The 19,609-nt window shown below is 38.3% G+C and overlaps 1 protein-coding gene across 1 annotated transcript; it reads right to left on the bottom strand.

The window, feature by feature from the left end:
• Nucleotides 1-3,920: 3,920 nt before the first annotated feature.
• On the bottom strand, nucleotides 3,921-17,881 carry LOC128097950 (endogenous retrovirus group K member 10 Gag polyprotein-like). Its single transcript, XM_052718855.1, has 2 exons — nucleotides 6,769-17,881; nucleotides 3,921-6,284 (listed from the first exon to the last, which is right to left on the bottom strand). Exon 1 carries the CDS (start codon nucleotides 11,395-11,397, stop codon nucleotides 10,462-10,464), a length of 936 nt encoding a protein of 311 aa, XP_052574815.1. The 5' UTR covers nucleotides 11,398-17,881; the 3' UTR covers nucleotides 3,921-6,284; nucleotides 6,769-10,461.
• Between the last annotated feature and the right edge of the window lie 1,728 nt (nucleotides 17,882-19,609).

Below are 19,609 nucleotides of genomic sequence, written 5' to 3'. Positions count from 1 at the left end.
TTTTGTCCTATGATGATTTTGTCTGCATCCTTAACTAATGATGCAGTGGCTGCCAATAATGCAAAGGCAGGCTGGCCATCCTTGGGCTATTGGGTCCAGTTTCTTAGACAAATAAGCCATTGGTCTCTTCCAGGGGCCCAGAGTTTGTGTTAATACCCCTTTAGCTATGCCCTTGTTCTCATCCACATGTAAGTGAGAGGGTTTGCTGTAGATGTAACCAACCATCTTATTAAATAAGAAACACAGAACCAATGCAAAGAAGAAAGCCAAGAGGTCAGAGCTAAGAGCTAAAAACTTACCCTTCCTCCTGGTCCTACCTCTCCGAAAGAGAGCTACTTCCTGTGTTAAAGTCTTTATAAAGACTTTCGGTTCTGTCTTCTCATTGGTTGTAAACCCAACCACATGACCACCTCATCACTACCTGTTTGTACAGACCTCCAGGTCTTCTATGGTTGGTATTGAGATTAAAGGCGTGTGTATCCAATGCTGGCTGTATCCCTGAACACACAGAGACCTACCTAACTCTCCCTATCAAGTGCTGGGATTAAAGGCATGCACCACCACCCCCCAGCTTTCCTATGGCTTGCTAATAGCTCTGACCCCCGGGAAACTTTATTTATTAACATACAAATAACATTTTAGTACAAATAAAATATCACCATAGTTTGCAGATATCTGGCAGGGCCAAGACTAGGGCCTTAGGAGGGCCTCCTTTAGTTTATGGAAAGCCTCATCCATTTTAGGAGTCCAATTAAAAGAGTGTCCCTGCCCTCTAGTGGTCTCATAGATGGGTGCTTAGCAATTTCTGTAAATCCTAGTACCCAGAGCCTACAAAATCCTGCTGACCCCAAGAACTCCCAAATTTGCCTCCTTGTCTTAGGGGTTAGGATATTAAGAATTGTCTCTTTCTGATCCTGGGATAACAGATATTAGCCCTTGAATATGAATCCAAGATACATCACCTCTCTCAGGTATTACATTATTGGGATCCAACAATGGACCTGACTTCATCTCTGAGGTGATATAGTCACATGTTAAGGTTACAGAGATAGATTGGAAACTCCATTGTGCATACAGTCCCCAAAGTTCGGGACAAGTAGAACATATGAATTGGACTTCAAAGGAGACCTTAACTACATTAACCCTAGAAACTGGAGGTGACTGGATAGCTCTCCTTCCCTATGCCCTATACAAGGGAAGAAACAACCCCTAGAACACTCCTCCATTGTTGGTGGGAGTGCAAACTTGTACAGCCACTGTGGAAACCAGTATGGCAGTTTCTCAGAAAATTGGGAATCAATCTACCTCAAGAATTAATGATACCACTCTTGGGCATATACCCAAGGGATGCTCAATCATACCACAAAGACACTTGCACAACTATGTTCATAGCAGCATTATTTGTAATAGCCAGAAACTGGAAGCAACCTAGATGCCCCTCAACCAAAGAATGGATAAAGAAAATGTGATATGTATACACAATGGAGTATTACTCATCTGTTAAAAAAACAATGGCATCAAGAAATTTGCAGGCAAATGGATGGAACTAGAAAATATCATCCTGAGTGAGGTTACCCAGATTCAGAAAGACAAACATGATATGTATTCACTCATAAAAGGATACTAGTTATAAAGCAAAGGATAATCAGACTACAACTCCAGAGAAGCTAGGAAACAAGGAAGACCCTAAGAGGGATATATGGATCACCTTGGGAAGGGGAAACAGAGGAGATTCCAATGAGGAAACTGGGGATGAGGAGAAATGCAATAGTAGGTAGGGGATGGGGGATTAGAACATGAAGTAATGGGATGGTCAAGCTGGGAGAGGGATGGAGTGGGAGGGCAATGGAAGAGATATCTTGATAAAGGGAGATATTATGGTCTTAGGGAGAAACCTAGTACTAGGAAAATCCCCAGGAATCCACAAGGATGACTCCAGATTAGACTACTAGCAATAATGGTGAGGGTGCCTGAACTGACCTACCCTGGTAATTGGATTGGTGAATACCCTAACTGTCATCATAGAACCTTCATCCAGTAACTGATGGAAGCAGATACAGAGATCCACAACCAAGCACCAGGCCAAGTTCTGGGAGTCCAGTCAAAGAGAGGGAAGAGGGATTATATGAGCAAGAGGGGTCAAGATCATGATGGGGAAATCTACAGAGACAACTGAAGCAAGCTCCAAGGAACTCACAAATTTTAGGCCAACAGCTGTGGAACCTGCATGGGACCAGACTATACCTCTGCATATAGGAGACAGTTGTGTAGCTGGGTCTGTTTGAAGGGACCCTGGCAGTGTGATCAGGATCTATCCCTGGAGCATGAGCTGGCTTTCTGGATCCCATTACCTATGGTTGGACACTTTGCTCATTTCTGATAAAGAGGGAAGGATCTTAGCACTGCCTCAACTGCCTTCCTCCCCAACACACCCTCCATTCCCTCTTATAAGAAGGTAAGTCTTCCTATAGGGAGTCAGCAGAGAGTGGTACATTGAGTAGAGGCAGGACCAAGCCCCTCCACCTGCCTCAGGGCTGTACAAGTTGTCCCCCCCATAGGTAGTGGGTTCCAAAAAGCCAGCTCATGCACCAGGGATGAATGCTGATTCTACTGCCAGGAAGCCCCATAAGCCCCATTACACAACTGTCTCACTTATGCAGAGGTCCTAGTCCAGTCCCATGGAGGCTCCACAGGTGTTGGTATAAATGTCATGAGTTTTCACTACTTTGGTTTGGTTGTCTCTGTATGTTTCCCCATGATGATCTATGGTGATATTTTATTTGTACTGAAATGTGATTTTATTTGTATGTTAATAAATAAAGTTGCCTGAGGGTCAGAGCTAATAGCAAGCCATAGCAGAGCTGGGTGTTCATGGCACACACCTTTAATCCCAGCACTTGGTAGGCAGAGCTAGGTAGGTCTCTGTGTGTTCAGGGATACAGCCAGCACTGGATACACACGCCTTTATTCTCAATACCAACCATAGAAGACCTGGAGGTCTGTACAAACAGGTAGTGATGAGGTGGTCATGTGGTTGGGTTTACAACCAATGAGAAGGCAGAACAGAAAGTCTATATAAAGCTAACACACAGGAAGTAGGTCTCTCTTGGATGAAGAGGCTAGCTGCAGCAGATGGGTAAGGCCCTTAGCTCTGATCTCTTGGCTTTCTTCTTTGCATTGGTTCTGTGTTACTTATTTAATAAGATGGTTGGTTACATCTACAATGATCTTGCTCATTGAATCCCTCTTCTCTCTCTTCGATTGGACTCCTCGTGCTTAGCCTGGAGTTTGGCTGTGGATCTCTGCATCTGCTTCCATCAGTTACTGGACAAAGTCTCTATGATGACTCTTGGTATTTAGGGTATTCACAGATCTGATTACTGGGGTAAGCCAGTTCAGGCACCCTCTCAACTATTGCTAGTAGTCTAAGCTGGGGTCATAATTGTGGATTCCTTGGAGATACCATAGTACCCAGTTTCTCCCTATCCCCATGATGTCTCCTTCTATCATGGTATCTCTTTCATTGCTCTCCCATTCTATCCGTGTTCCAACTCGACCATCCTGTCCCCTTATGTTCTCATCCCCCATCCTCTACCCTCCATTACCACCCCTCATCCCCAGTTTACTCATGGAAATTTCATCTATTTTTTCTTCCCAAGGAGATCCATACATTCTTTTTGTGTCCTCTTTGTTAGCTAGCTTCTCTGGAGCTATGGGTTGTAGTCTGGTTATCCTTTGCTTTACATCTAATATCCATTTATGAGTGAGTACACCATGCTTGTCCTTCTGAGTCTAGGTTACCTCACTCAGCACATTTTCTAGTTCCATCCATTTGCCTGCAAATTTCATTATGTCATTGTTTTTTACTACTGAGAAGTGTAGATATAACCAACTGTCTTAATAAATAAGAAACACAGAGCTGATTCAGAGAAGAAAGTCAAGAGGTCAGAGCTAAGAGCCTCACCCTTCCTGATTCAGTGATCCTCTTCAGCCAAGAGAGCTCTCAAAAAAGGGCCTACTTCCTGTGTGTATGTCTTTACATAGTCTAGCTGTTCTGCCTTCTCATAGGTTGTAAACCCAAACACGTGACTGCCTCGTCACTGCCTGAATGTACCGCCCTCCAGGTCCTTAAAGGCGTGTGCCACCACCGGATGCACTTGCTATGGCTCTAATAGCTCTGACCCCCAGACAACTTTATTTATTAACATACAATTAAAATCACATTTCAGTACAAGTAAAATATCACCACATTTCCCCTTTTCTATTTTAATAAAAAGGAAAAAAAAAGAAAAAGGTTATAACTAACAAAAGAAAAACTATATACAAAAGTACAATGACTATACACAATATATACAAGTAATAAATGTCTAAACAATGTCTAGTCCATTTGTATTTGACAAATTCAGAGAAAATAATTTCATTATCTATCCTATTTTGTTAAGTCCAAAATGTATCTAATTCACTTTCTATCCTAATTAATCTTCAACTATAACTAACTAACCTTCAACTATAACTAACTAATCTTCAACTCCCTCAGAGACCCAAGAAGGAAATAATATTAGCTAACAAAAATAAAAACAGAAAGTGCATGCCAGCAACTTCCAAAAAATTTGTGAGTTGACAGAAACAGCCAGCTGCCTGGACAGTCACCTGAGGTTTCTCCGCAATGCTGGGGCATCATCTTCAGCCTATAGGCTTAGCATATCTGACAGACTCATTTGTGAAGTAGGATGTACACAAGGTCAACAGTTCAACCTCACATTGGGTGAGAGCAGTCCATGTACCAGAAACACCTGAATTCCACTAGTGTCATGTCATGATTCAGGATTTTAAATTCTGGAAATTGTTGATGGTTTTTTAATTCAACTGTCCATTCTTCTTGGCTGTGTATATATGGCTTCATCTCAGCATCCCGTTCTTCTCCACATCCCTCTGTCAAATGCCAGTTTACTATTGAGAGGCGTGAGCTTAGTTACTCTTCAAGAATAACTGTTTCAGCTGCTGTTCCATTGCACATCAGAAGCCATCGGCCCACTGCCTATTCAGCTGCCTTCGAAGAAAAGGGCACTGTACCTTTTCCGAATTGCGAAGGCCATTTCAGGGATGGTGCCATATTGTCCTGGCCTCAGAAGATGCCTTTTGATAAAGCCATAACCACACTTGTTTTGGCAAGAATCAGTAGTCCTTTGTTTCATGTCCTGTCTGTCCATTTTGTCAGCAGTTGATTCAAGGATACTTTGTTGTCCAGTGGCTAACTTTTGCCACAATGAAAGTTAACTCCATATGCAGTTTCTTCAATGCCCATATTTTCTCTGAAGTAGATTGGTACTGCCAGGAGCCGACATGTCTCATAGTCATAACAAAAAAGAAAAATTTTCTAAGTTATTAAAACATTTTAAATGCCATATTCTGTAGATCTCTGAAGGGTTTGAAGATGACCTGTCTAAAATATATCTGCTCAATTTTTAAAACATATCTAATATGACTACAAGTTCTATTGTAATGTCTAACTACTAACTTTCATTTCTTTATATCCTAATAGTTGGTAATAATAACATTCAAGGATCAGAAAATTGCATTGTTAAATGAATGGTATAAGTACAATTAAAAATATACATATAGCATTTTCTGACACTATCAATTTCAATATATATAATTTGTATACAATATAAAACAATCCAATCCAAAATAAAGTATTTAAAACTAGTAATTGTCTTTTTCTTCTTCTTTCTTTCTTTCTCTCTTTTTTTTTAAACAAGAACCTTAAATCTAATCTTCTTTGCTTAGCCTTTTTCCTAACCCTTGACAACAACTTGTAACCAACCCCCTAAACAATGAAAATTATCCCAGACCCAAAACCCATTAAAAAGACCAAAAAGCCACCTGCCCCACACCACCTCTTTGGGAATGTGGGTGTCGTATTCTTAAAATTGCTTCCTGCTGGGTATGGGAGAAGGTATCTTTATCCTGAAAGAAAAATTTTAGGTTAATTGTCAAATTCTAGGAAAGGTAACCATATCCTTCATTATCCAGTCTGTGTATAATGCCAAAGTTCAGGGTTTATCTCAAGTCCTTATTCAAGTAGTCTTTGAGACTGGATCATCTCAGGTAGTCATCTCAAAATTGCTCTGAGCACCTTGTAGTTCAAAGCTGATCTGTAGATGATGTTTGTCAGCTTAATGATGTTATTATTGTCCATGTGGAATTGTTGTTGTTGTGGGGCCCCAACTTCTTCCTGGAGACTTCAGTTGATGTTAGGCCTGGCCGTGATTTCCTGCAGAAAACTGATAAGAGACTCGAACACAAAGACATATATATGCAGCTAATTGAAGCCTTTTTTCTAGAATTAATTAGTACTCTATATGACCATTCATATCTTAAAGTTTAAAATGTATATATAACTATATATCTATACATATTAATCTTGTAAATTTTGATATAAAATTTATACTTTAAGAAAAGTTTTAAAGAATCAGAATAGAATCAAAGAGTTCAGATTAGTAATAGAATAGTCCCTTAATTAATTTGGCTTTTTTCCTGTCCCATAGCAGAAGATGGCTCTTTTATTCTGGCATGATACAGGGAGTTTGCATTTTCCTTTTAACAACATGCTTGAGTTTAAAGAAGGAGAGAGCCATTCTCCAACTCCAAAGTCAGCTTTAATTTTTAATTTAACTGGGACTATTAGAAGACCAATAGTGTTAAATCTTTAGAGAAAAGCAGAAACAAACATTTAGGAAGACATAAAATTTTTTAGATAATATATACCCATACGCCGTTTCACTCTGTTTCCTGGGATAGATGATTTGTCCCTTTTCTTCAGTTGTCTCATTTGTCCAGTGTTCTTCAGATTCCTTAACCTTCATTGTCCTAAAAGACAAAAACAAAAACCTTTCCCCAAGACTAATTTTGGGGATGTTCCTTTTTGGCAAGTTATTATCTGATTAAATGAAAAGACATGTGTTACTGGTATAAGTTAGTTTAAATTGGATGTTCATGCTGGTTGAAGAACTATCACCTCCTCTAATTAAGAAGTTTCTCTTGTTCAAATCAAACCTTTATCAATTTTGATGGTACCTACAACTTATCTTCTCCTGTAGAAACAAAAGCCAAACCTCGTCCCCAACGTAACACATACCCTGGTTTCCATTCTGAGGTCAGCACATCCTTAAAGTATATAGGCTGATTTAATTCTGTAGTTTTTTTCTATTATCCAATGTCTCTCTGCAGCTGTTGTTCCTTTCTCATTGGCATTAAGAAAATTCAAAGTTAATAGAGCATTATGCAGTCTGTTTCTGGGGGGTTTTGTTACCCCTTTCTGTTTATTTAGCATATCCTTTAGAGTTCTTTTTGATATTTCTGTAACTGCTTGACCTGTAGGATTATGTGGAATGCCTGTAATATGCTTTATATTGTAATAAGCAAAAAACTGTTTCATTTTAACAGAGACATATGATGGAGCATTATCAGTTTTGATTTGTGCAGGTATACCCATGATGGCCATAACTTCTAGCAAATGAGTGATTACAGAATCAGCTTTTTCAGAACTCAAAGCAGTTGCCCACTGAAATCCTGAATAAGTATCAATAGTGTGGTGTACATATTTCAGTTTTCCAAATTCTCAAAAGTGAAACACGTCCATCTGCCAGATTTCATTCCTTTGAGTACCTTTTGGGTTACATCCAGCTGTTAATGGCGTTTGATTGTAGAAGGAACAAGTAGGACATTTCTTTACTATTTCTTTGGCTTGTTGCCAGGTTATGGAAAAATCCTTTTTTAAGCCTTTACTATTGACATGATGTTTTTTATGAAATTCTGAGGCCTCCAGCACATTTCCTATCAATAATTTATCAAGCTCATCATTGCCTTGTGCTAGAGGGCCTGGTAGACCAGTATGGGATCGAATGTGAGTTATATATAAAGGATGACTCCTTTTCCTTATTGTATCTTGGAATTGAATAAATAGTGAAGTTAAATCTGAAGCATCAGGGATAAATTCTGCAGTCTCAATATGTAATGCTACTCTTTCAGCATACTGAGAGTCAGTTACTATGTTGAGAGGTTCTGAAAAATCCATTAATACCAACAGAATAGCATACAATTCTGATTTCTGAACTGAATTATAAGGACTTTGAACCACTTTACTTAAATTTTCTGATTTGTAACCTGCCTTTCCTTGTTTGTTGGCATCTGTATAAAATGTACGAACTCCAGATATGGGTTTTTCCCGTACAATTCGAGGCAAGATCCAATCAGTTCTCTTTATAAGATGAATTCTATCACTTTGGGGATATTTGCTGTTAATTTCTCCCAAAAAATACTGCAAGCTCTTTGCCAAGGTTCACTTTCTGTCCATAATTTTTCAATGTCCTCCTTAGTTAAAGGTACAATTTCTGCTGGGTCTATTCCTGCTAATTGACGAAGTCTCAATTTTCCTTTCCAAATCAAGTCAGAGATTTTTTCCACATAAGTTTTTAATTTTTTATTTGGTTTATTTGGTAAAAATGTCCATTCTAACATATCTTCCCTCTGCATTAATATTCCTGTAGGAGAATGCCTAGAAGGTAAAATAACCAAAATGCAATCCAGCTTTGGATCAATACGATCCACGTGTCCTTCATGTACTTTCTTTTCTACCAAGGCCAATTCTTTCTCAGCTTCAGGTGATAATTCTCTTGGGCTATTTAAGTCCTTGTCACCTTCTAAGGTTTTGAACAAATTATGCAGTTCATCATTTTTTACCCCAACAATAGTTCGTAGATGAGAAATATCTCCAAATAATCTTTGAAAGTCATTAAGAGTCTGTAGTCTATCTCTCCTAATTTGCACCTTTTGGGGTCTAATTTTTTGTAGTTCTATTTTATATCCTAAATAATTAATAGAATCTCCTCTTTGGATCTTTTCAGGAGCAATTTGTAATCCCCAGCAAGGCAAAATTTTCTTTACTTCTTCAAACATTCTTTCTAAAGTATGTGCATTTGAGTCAGCTAGTAAAATATCATCCATATAATGATAAATTATAGATTTAGGAAATTTTTTACATATCACTTCCAATGGCTGTTGTACAAAATATTGGCACAGAGTTGGGCTATTCAGCATTCCCTGTGGGAGGACCCTGTATTGAAATCTTTTAACCGGTTGAGAATTAATATAAGTAGGCACTGTGAAAGCAAATCTTTCTCTGTCTTTTTCTTGTAAGGGTATTGAAAAGAAACAGTCTTTTAAATCAATAACTAATGAGAGGCCATCCTTTTGGTAACAGAGTAGGCAATGGAATTCCAGATTGTAAAGAGCCCATTGGCTGAATTACTTTGTTAATTGCTCTAAGGTCTGTTACCATTCTCCATTTACCAGATTTCTTCTTAATAACAAATACAGGAGAATTCCAAGGCCTGGTTGATTCTTCAATATGCTGAGCATTTAACTGTTCTTCTACCAGCTCTTCTAAAGCCTGGAGTTTCTCTGTTTTTAAAGGCCATTGCTGGACCCATACAGGCTTGTCTGTTCACCATTTTAAAGGTAGAGCTGTTGTTGTTTTTGGAAGATCATCAGTTGTTGTGCCCTGTTCTTGTATAATATGGATGGCTGGTGACCACTCAGAATAATGCCTTCTAATATTTCTCTCAGAAACATGTGCTAGTTTATGATTTGTTTCTGAGATTGGAGGAATGTTAATCTGAGTATTCCATTGTTGTAACAAGTCTCAACCCCACAGGTTCAGAGCTATGTTAGCCACATATGGTTTTAATTTTGCTCTCTGTCCTTCTGGACCTATACATTCGAGCCATCTTGCACTCTGTTTCACCTGAGATAATGTCCCAATTCCTAACAGTTGAATGTTTACCTCCTGAAGAGGCCAAGTTGGATGCCAAAATTCTGGTGCAATTATGGTAACGTCCGCACCTGTGTCTACCAGACCAGACAACAAAACACCATTTATTTTTATCGATAATTTTGGTCTTTGTTCATTAATAGAAGTTTGCCAAAAATTTTTCTTTATGTTTTCTCCTGAATTTTCTATTCTCTCTGTTTCATCATCCTGACCAGCATGACTTATTCCAATAGGCATTTGGTTATTTAATTGCTCTGAGTAGGGGTTTCCTCTACGACTGCAGGAAAGGTTTGAACTGGATTTGCTATTGGGGCCTGCATGAGTCCCCTCTAGGAGTTTCCCAAAGACTGAGGCAAGGGGTTACCCTGTCTGTCCCTTGTTGATCTACACTCGTTGGTCCAGTGTTTTCCCTTACCACACCTTCTGCATACTCCAGAAGGAAGGGGCATTCTGTTGCCATTGTTCCTTGAAGAAACATTGTTTCTAGGAATGACCTGTTTACAGTCCCTTTTCAAATGTCCTTGCTTTCCACATCCAAAACATCTAACATTCCTCAAACCTTTTGAAATTGCTTCTCCTACCCACGTATCATCATGCTCATGAGCTTCAACATTAACCATGTCTCTAATTCAATCTTCCAAAGGTGCAGATCTTGCCTTTAACGGCCTGATTATTGTTTTGCATGCTGCATTCGCATTCTCAAAGGCCAAAGATTCAATTATTATCTTACTAGCTTCTGAATCCGGGACCATTCTCTTTACTGCTGAAGCCAGTCTCTGTAAAAAATCTGTGAAAGATTCTTTTGGGCCTTGTACAACCTTTGTAAATGACTCAGTTTTTTTTCCTGGTTCCTCAACTCTGTCCCATGCATTCAAGGCTGCTGTTTGACATAAAATTAGGGTTTGGACATCATATAAACATTGTGTTTGTGCTGAAGCATATTGACCTTCTCCAATAAGCTGATCCTGGCAGACTTGTATTCCTTTATCCCTCCACTTTTTCTCTATGTTTTTAGCTTCATCCTTGAACCAAGTTAGCCACTGAAGCCTTTGACTGGGTTCAAGAACAGCTTGTGCCAGCTCCTGCCAGTCCTGTGGTACAATCCTATTATATGTTGACCAAGAGTTTAACATTTGCTTTACATATGGGGAATGCATGCCATAAGATACTATTGCCTCCTTAAACCTTCGTAAATCTAACATTTCAATTGGAGCCCAAATATTTTGTGTAGTCATTTGATCAGTCAACTGTTGTACAGTTACTGGACAAACTAAGGGTGACTGTGTGAAAACAGGCTTTCTTTCTGTAACCCTATGATCCAATCTTGAAGCAACTTCACTGTTAGTTTCTTCTGTCTGAGTTTTTACAGGTTTATCAAGTTTTTCTAAAGCTGTCATCCTGGCACTTAAATTGACTATCTTTTTAAATAGTAAAATGAGAATAAGCATAGTAATAAAATGTATAATTCGGTCAACATTAATCTTCTCATATAGCTGCTCCATTGTCAGACTGTCTAAAATTGCAAACAAAGCCCAATTTTCTTCCAATGAACACAGAAAACCCATTTTTTTTAAAATGTGGAAAAAAATTTCTCTTTTAAATAGTTTCCTTTAAAATATTCAATATGTTAAGTGACTTACCAAGTCCTCATAGAACAGTACCAATCCGAGTGAATTTCCAAACAGCCACCTAGTGTCCGAGGTGTGAATCCAGAGAGAGAGAGAGAGAGAGAGAGAGAGAGAGAGAGAGAGAGAGAGAGAACACCAAGAACCGTAGCAGCAAGTTCTGCCTAAGAGCTTGAGTCCAGCCACGTGTTCCCGCTTGAGCCTAGTCAAGCCTTGGCTCTGGCTACCTTAAGATCCAACCACGTGCGTTGGCTTTACAGGCAGGGGCCCTGTTCGGCAGGGCAGGCCTGAATTGTCTGTAGCACCGGCTTTAAGCAAGTAGCTCAAAGTAAGTCCGGCCTGAGGCCAAGCTGACCTGGGCCCGGGCTAGGGAGCCGGCCGCCCTGGTGGGAAACGTGACCTGCTGGCCGCCCTGGCGGGAGACCAGACCTGCCGCCAAGCCAAGTTAAGCAGGTTTTTAATGGATTCTTGTCACGTTGGGCCCAAATGTAGATGTAACCAACGGTCTTATTAAATAAGAAACACAGAGCCAATTCAGAGAAGAAAGCCAAGAGGTCAGAGCTAAGAGCCTCACCCTTCCTGATTCAGGGATCCTCTTCAGCCAAGAGAGCTCTCCGAAAGGGACCTACTTCCTGTGTGTATGTCTTTAAAATCTTCCTGTTCTGCCTTCTCATTGGTTGTAAACCCAAACATGTGACTGCCTCATCACTGCCTGAATGTACCACCCTCCAGGTCCTTAAAGGCGTGTGCCACCATCGCCATGCACTTGCTATGGCTCTAATAGCTCTGACCCCCAGACAACTTTATTTATTAACATACAATTAAAATCACATTTCAGTACAAGTAAAATACCACCGCAGTTCCCCAGTCAAAATCTTCTCCAGTTCATATCCTCAAAAATCCTCTCTAAATCTCTTAGGTTTACAATTATATACCCATGCAATAGCAGTGCTTTAGCCAAAGCAAGGTCACCAGGCTTGAATTCTTAAAGGGTCATAAAGATAGACAAGAGTTTTCCTCAGACAGTGGCCATCAGACTTTCTTTTGCAACTTAAAATGGAGTGGTAAAGGAGGAGGTCAGTTGAGAGCTAAAATCAGTTAATATATCAGAAAAAGAGAATTTATGTGCTCAATCCACATTCCTAGAGGTGCTTAGGTAAATGTTAGGAATCTATAATGTTAGTATAAATGTCACTAAGGCTATGAAGAAAAGAGGGCCTGAGCTTAATTTACCTTAATTCAGGAGATCATTTGGCCTTGGAGGTTTGATAGGTATTTCAGAAAAAATATACTATTTGAAGTTCTTGGAAGCATACACAGCATACCAGAAAATCATTGTAGAAACCAGCTATATATATATATGCTAAAATATCACCAAAACTTCTTAAGCCATGGATTGACCTTCAGAAATGTCCTTGACCTTTCCAAGTAGTAGCTTTTGTGATAGCGTCTGGATTCCAATACATTTTCCTGCAGCTTGCAGCACATAACATCTGTTAGATACCTTATTTCTATGTTAAGTTTCTGTCTGGCAGATCTGTCCATTGTTGAGAGTGGGGTGTTCAAGTCTCCCACTATTAATGTGTGGGGTTTGATGTGTGATTTAAGCTTTAGTAATGTTTCCTTTACATGTGTGGGTGTCCTTGTATTTGGGGCATAAATGTTTAGAATTGAGACTTCATCTTGGTGGAGCTTTCCTGTGATGAGTATGTAATGTCCTTCCCAATCTCTTTTGATTGATTTTAGTTTGAAATCTACTTTGTTAGATATTAGGATAGCTATACCAACTTGCTTTTTAAGTCCATTTGATAGGAAAGTCTTTTCCCAGCCTTTTACTCTGAGGTAGTGTCTGTCTTTGAAGTTGAGGTATGTTTCTTGTATGCAGCAGAAGGATGGATCCTGATTTTGTATTCATTCTGTTAGCCTGTATCTTTTTATAGGTGTATTGCGCCCATTGATATTATGGGCTATTAGTGACCAGTGTTTGTTAATTCCTGTTATCTTTTGGTGATAGTGTGCATGTATTTCCCTTCTTTGGGATTTGCTGATGTGGCGTTATCCATTGCCTGTGTTTTTGTGGTTGCATTTGACTTCCTTATGTTGGAGTTTTCCTTCTAGTGCCTTCCATAGGGCTTTATTTGTGGATAGCTATTGTTTAAATCTGGTTGTGTCTTGGAATGTCTTATTTACTGTGTCTATGGTGATTGAAAGTTTTGCTGGGTATAGCAGTCTGGGCTGGCATCCGTGGTTTCTTAGTGTCTGCATTACATCTGTCCAGGACCTTCTGGCTTTCAGAGTCTCCATTGAGAATTTGGGTGTTATTCTGATAGGCCTGCCTTTATAAGTCACTTGGCATTTTTCCTTTGCTGCTCTTAATATTCTTCCTTTATTCTGTATGTTTAGTGGCTTAATTATTATGTGGCAAGGGGACTCTTTTGGGGGTATAGTCTATTTGGTGTTCTATAAGCTTCTTGTATCTTCATAGGTATTTCCTTTTTTAAGTTGGGAAAGTTTTCTTCCATGATTTTGTTGAACATATTTTCTGTGCCTTTGAGTTGGTACTCTTCTCCTTCATCTATCCCTATTATTCTTAGGTTTGGCCTTTTCATGGTGTCACAGATTTCCTGGATGTTTTTTGTTATGACTTTTTTGGCTTTGGTGTCTTCTTTGACTGACAAATCTATTTCCTCTATTGTATCCTCTAAGCCAGAGATCCTTTCTTCCATCTCTTGTATTCCTTTGGTTATGCTTGCATCTATAGTTCCTGTTCTGTAAGACAAACTGCTAAACAGTTTTATTAATAAAAAACCTGGAGCCAGATATTGTGATGAAAACTGAAGGATCAGAGGAATAGAACAAGCCACAGCCAACGTCACCATACCAACTCCTCAGCCTCCAGAGAGAGCCACTTCCTGTATATTCATGTCTGTAAACCTTTCTGTGCCCTGCCATCTTACTTCTTCTTTCTGCCCAGCTTCATCACTTCATCTTTCCATCCAGCTCTATCACTTCCTGTTTGTCTGTCTAGACCTCCAGACCTCTATGGTTAACTAGCACTTGCTCTGTTCCAAGTATGGCCTTGAACTCACAGAGATCTGGATGAATCTCTGCCTCCTGAATGCTAGGAATAAAGGCCTATACTACCACTGCCTGGCTTCTATGTTTAATATGGTGGCTGGCTTATTCCTCTGATCCCCATATAAACGTTATTGGGGTGCACAAACAAAATACCACCACATTTCCTCTTTTTTGTCTAAAATAAAAAAGTTATAACTAATATAAGAAAAACTATATACAATAAGTACAATAACTATATATAATATATACAGGCAATAAATACATAAACAATGTCTAGTCCATTTGCATTTGACAAACTCAGCAAAATTATTCCATTTGCATTTGACAAGTTAAGCAGAATTATTCCATTGTCTATCATATCATTCTTTCTTTTTTTTGGTTTTTTGAGACATGGTTTCTCTCTGTGACTTTGGAGCCTGTCCTGGAACTCATTCTGTAGCCCAGGCTGGCCTCAAACTCACAGAGATCCTCCTGCCTCTGCCTCCCAAGTGCTGGGATTAAAGGTGTGCACCACCACCACCCAGCTATCTATCCTATCTTGGTGAGTCCAAAATGTACCTAATTCACTTTCTATCCTAACTTGTATTACCAACCAAAAACTATCTTTTGATGTCTTTCCAACTTATACACTTTATACCTCTTTAGTGACTTTCTTTACTGAATTTCTTAACAAAGAAAGCTATAACTATCTAATCTTCAACTCCCTCAAAGACCTGAGAAGGAAATAATATTACCTAGTTAAACAGAAAGTGCAAACAAGTGACTTCCCAAAAATGTCAGTTTTGACAGAAAGAGCTGGCTGCCTGGACAGTTACCGAGGTTTCTCTGCAACATTGGGGCACCCATCTTTGGCCTACAGGCCTAGTATATCTGACAGACTCATCTGTGAAGCAAGATTTTCTAAAGAACCTTCCTATCTTGTCTTGGCAAAGATCAGAAGTCCTTTCTTTTGTGTTCTGCTTGTCCATTTTGGACAGCATACTGTCAGCAGTGCAGCCAATGCAAGGGTATTTTCTTGCCCAGTGGCTAACTTTTGCCACAATGAAAGTAAGCTCTATATGGAGTTTCTTCAATGACCATTATCTTCTCTGATGTAGATTGGTGCTGCCAGGGGCAGACAAGTCTCATTGTCATTAAAAAAAAAAAAGAAAAAAATCTGTTATTAAAACATCTAAAATGCCATATTCTGTAGATCTCTGAAGTATTTGAAGATGACCTGTCTACCTAAAATATATTTCTGTTTGATAGTGAAAGCATATCTAATATGACAAGTTTGATTGTAATGACTAACTACTAACCTGCATTTCTTTATGTCCTAAATAGTTGGCAATAATTTTTAAGGACTAGAAAATTTCATTAAATTGCTAAATAAACTGTATAGATACAATACCTTGAATAAGATTAGAAATATATGTACAGTATTTTCTAACAAAATCAATCTCAAATTTATATCAGTATACAAAATTTGTATACAATATACAAAAATTCAATCCAAAGTAAAATATTTGAAACTTGTAGTTGCCTTCTAAAAGTAGATTCAACAATCAACCTTCTTATCTTATCATATCTATATAAATCAATCTCAAATTTGTAGCAATATACATAATCTGTGTATAATATACAAAAATCCAATATAATGCAAATTATTTAAAATTAGTAGTTGCTTTTTAAAAGCAGATTCAAAAATCTACCTTTGTATCTTATTATATTCATATTCTTTCTTTTTTCTTTTCAGAGTAGATTAATAAAATCTACATTTTATTCTATCATTTATATTTTTTAGAGTAGATTCAATAATCTACCTCTTTTTTAATCCTCTTTTTTTTTTCAAACAAGAACCAGGAATCTAATTTGTTTTGTTTAGCTTTTTCCTGACCATTAACAACAACTTGTAACTAACCATTCTAAACAATGACAATTATTCATAACCCATTGGATGACCAAAAACCACCCACCTCACATCTTGAGAATGTGGGTGTTGTGTTCTTAAAATTACTTCCTGCTGTCTGAGGGCAAAGGCATCTTTAGGTGTTTTTGAAAAGAATATTTTTGAGTGAACTGTTAAGTCCTGGGAGAGGTAGCTGTATCATTTGTTGTTCAGTCTCTGCATAATGCAAAATTGTAGGGCTTATTTCAAGTCCTTACTCAAGTATTCTGTGAGGCTGGATCATCTCAGCTAGCCATCTAAAAATTATCCTGAGCAGTTTGCTGTCTAAAGCTGATCTTTGGGTGGTGTGTGTCCTGATGGAATCATCTTTGTGGAGCCCCATCATCTTTTTGGAGACTACAAATTTGCTGTTAGGCATGGTCATGATTCCCTGCAAAAAACTGATAGAGACTCAAACATGAAAACATGTACAGGCAGCTTGATGAAGCCTTTTTTCTAGAATTAGTTAGTACTCTATGTGACCATTAATATCATGACAAAGGTTTAAAACATATATATCTTATAAATTTTAATATAATATTCATACCTTAAGAAAAGTTTTACAGAGTCAAAATACCACCAAAGAATTATGAGATTAGTGGCAGTAGAATAGTCCATTAATTTTGGTTTTTCTTCTGTCTCATATCAGGTGACTTTTCTGACATGATACAGAGATTTTGCATTTTCTTTTAACAAGCATGCTTGGGTTTAGAGAAGGAAAGAGCCATGCTCCAACTCCAAAGCCAGCTTTAATTTTTAATTGAACTGGGACTACATAAAGACCATTTGTGTTATGTGTCTGTAGAGAACAGCAGAAACAAACATTTAGGAAGACTTGTGAAATTTTATCCTGTTAGATATGTGATATACTAATAGGCCAATTTATTCTTTTTCTTGGGACATTTCTTTTTCTGTATTATTTGTCCTTTTTCTTCAGATGTCTCATTTGTCTACTGCTTTTTAGATTCCTTATCATTCATTCTCCTAAAAGACAAAAACAAAAACCCTTCCCCAATCCTAACTTTGGGGAGGTTTCCTTTTGGTAAGTTATACCTGATTAAATGAAAAGCATTAGTAGTATAAGTTAGTTTAAATTGAATGGTCATGCTGGTTGATTAACCATCACCTCTTTTAATGAAGAGGTCTCTCTTGTTCAAATAGAACCTTTATCAATTTTGATGGTATCCATAGCTTTTCTTCTCCTGTAGAAACAAAAAGAAAACCTTGTCCCCAATGTAACACATATCCTGGTTTCCATTCTGAGGTCAGTACATCCTTAAATTATATTGACTGATTTAATTCTGTAGTTTTTTTCTATTATCCAATGTCTCTCCACAGTTGTTCATTTCTTATTAGCACTGAGAAAATTCCAAGTTAAAAGAGCATTATGTAATCTATTTCGGGGGGGGGGGGGGGGGAGGGCGGAGGGGGTTGTTACCCCTTTCTGTTTATTTAGCCTATCCTTTAGAGTTTGACTTGGCCTGTAGGATTATGTGGTATACCTGTAATATGCTTTATGTTGTAATAAGCAAAAAACTGTTTCATTTTACCAGAGACATATACTGGAGTATTGTCAGTTTTAATTTGTACAGATATACCCACAATGGCCATAACTTATAGCAAATGCATGATCATAGAATTAGCCTTTTCAGAACTCAGAGCAGGTGCCCATTGAGATCTTAAATAGGTATCAATGGTATGGAGTACATATTTCAATTTTCCAAATTCTACAAACTGAAACACATCCATCTGCAGATTTCATTCTTCTGAGTACTCTTTGGGTTACATCTTTCTGGTAGTGGAGTTTGATTTTAAAAGAACAAGTAGGACATTTTCTTATAATTTCCTTGGCTTGTTGCCAGGTTATCAAAAAAATCATTTTTTAAACCCTTACTATTGACATGATTTTTTTTTTATGAAATTCTGAGGCCTCTAGCACATTGCCTATCAACAGTTTATTGATCTTATCATACAAGCTTTAAAAAGACTTACTACTGATAAGATAAAAGCCTTACAAAGATTACTAATGAAAATAAAAAAAATATTCAGACACAGACAGAGGAATTTAGAGCAGAATCTACTGTACCACCAAGGAGGAGCAGCCCAAAGTTATTATAAAATCAGCCTTAGTTTACCCAGGTTCCATACAAGAATACCACCAAATAATAGGCATCCCCAAGGCAATGGAGAAGTTGACTGGAATCCTCTAGAAGTTTTAGATTTTAAGAGATTTAAAGAAGCAATCATTTCATATGGTGTTCATTCACCAGTAAGCCATGAGCCATGTTGCAACTTAGAGACTAATAGAAATGGGTTAATTTAAGATATAAGAACAGCTAGCTAGAAGCCTACCATTGTGGTGGTATTTTACTTGTACTGAAATGTGATTTTAATTGTATGTTAATAAATAAAGTTGCCTGGGGGTCAGAGCTATTAGAGCCATAGCAAGTGCGTGGTGGCGGTGGTGCACTCCTTTAAGGACCTGGAGGGCAGTACATTCAGGCAGTGACGAGGCAGTCACATGTTTGGGTTTACAACCAATGAGAAGGCAGAACAGCTAGACTATATAAAGACATACGCACAGGAAGTAGCCCCTTTTTTTCAGAGAGCTCTCTTGGCTGAAGAGGATCCCTGAATCAGGAAGGGTGAGGCTCTTAGCTCTGACCTCTTGGCTTTCTTCTCTGAATCGGCTCTGTGTTTCTTATTTAATAAGACCATTGGTTACATCTACATACCATGGCCATACAGTTTATAAGTAATATAAGTTTCTGTGTGTTTTCTTGGTTGGGTCTGAGCGGCTGTGGGACTGGTGGGTGAGAGAGATTTGTCCTGACTGTGAGCCAGGCAGGACCAGAAAAACTCCAGCTACACACATGGATTTAATTTTCCTACTTGTCCTTCTGTCCCTATACAATTGACCCACTTTGTGCTTTGTTTTACTTGAGATAAAGTTCCAATTCCTAGAAGCTGAACGTTCACTTTCTGAGAAGGCCAATCTTGATGCCAAGATTTCAGTGAAATTAATGTTATATCTGTTTCTGTGTCTAACAAACCTTAAACTATAATGCCATTTATTCATGTCTTTAGCTTCAGTCTTTGATCATTCATAGATGTTTGCCAAAATACCTGTGTTATTTTCTCTCCTGA

Source organism: Peromyscus californicus, unplaced genomic scaffold (genome assembly GCF_007827085.1).
Source record: "Peromyscus californicus insignis strain IS unplaced genomic scaffold, ASM782708v3 Scaffold_5__1_contigs__length_169319896, whole genome shotgun sequence".
NCBI classification, from domain to species: domain Eukaryota; kingdom Metazoa; phylum Chordata; class Mammalia; order Rodentia; family Cricetidae; genus Peromyscus; species Peromyscus californicus.
Note: the sequence above shows the minus strand (reverse complement) of the source record. Positions and strands in the feature narration are given on the sequence as shown.

Excerpts from the sequence above, each read along its gene's own strand:
- LOC128097950 (XM_052718855.1), bottom strand. The coding sequence starts at position 11,397 with ATGGGTTTTCTGTGTTCATTGGAAGAAAATTGGGCTTTGTTTGCAATT.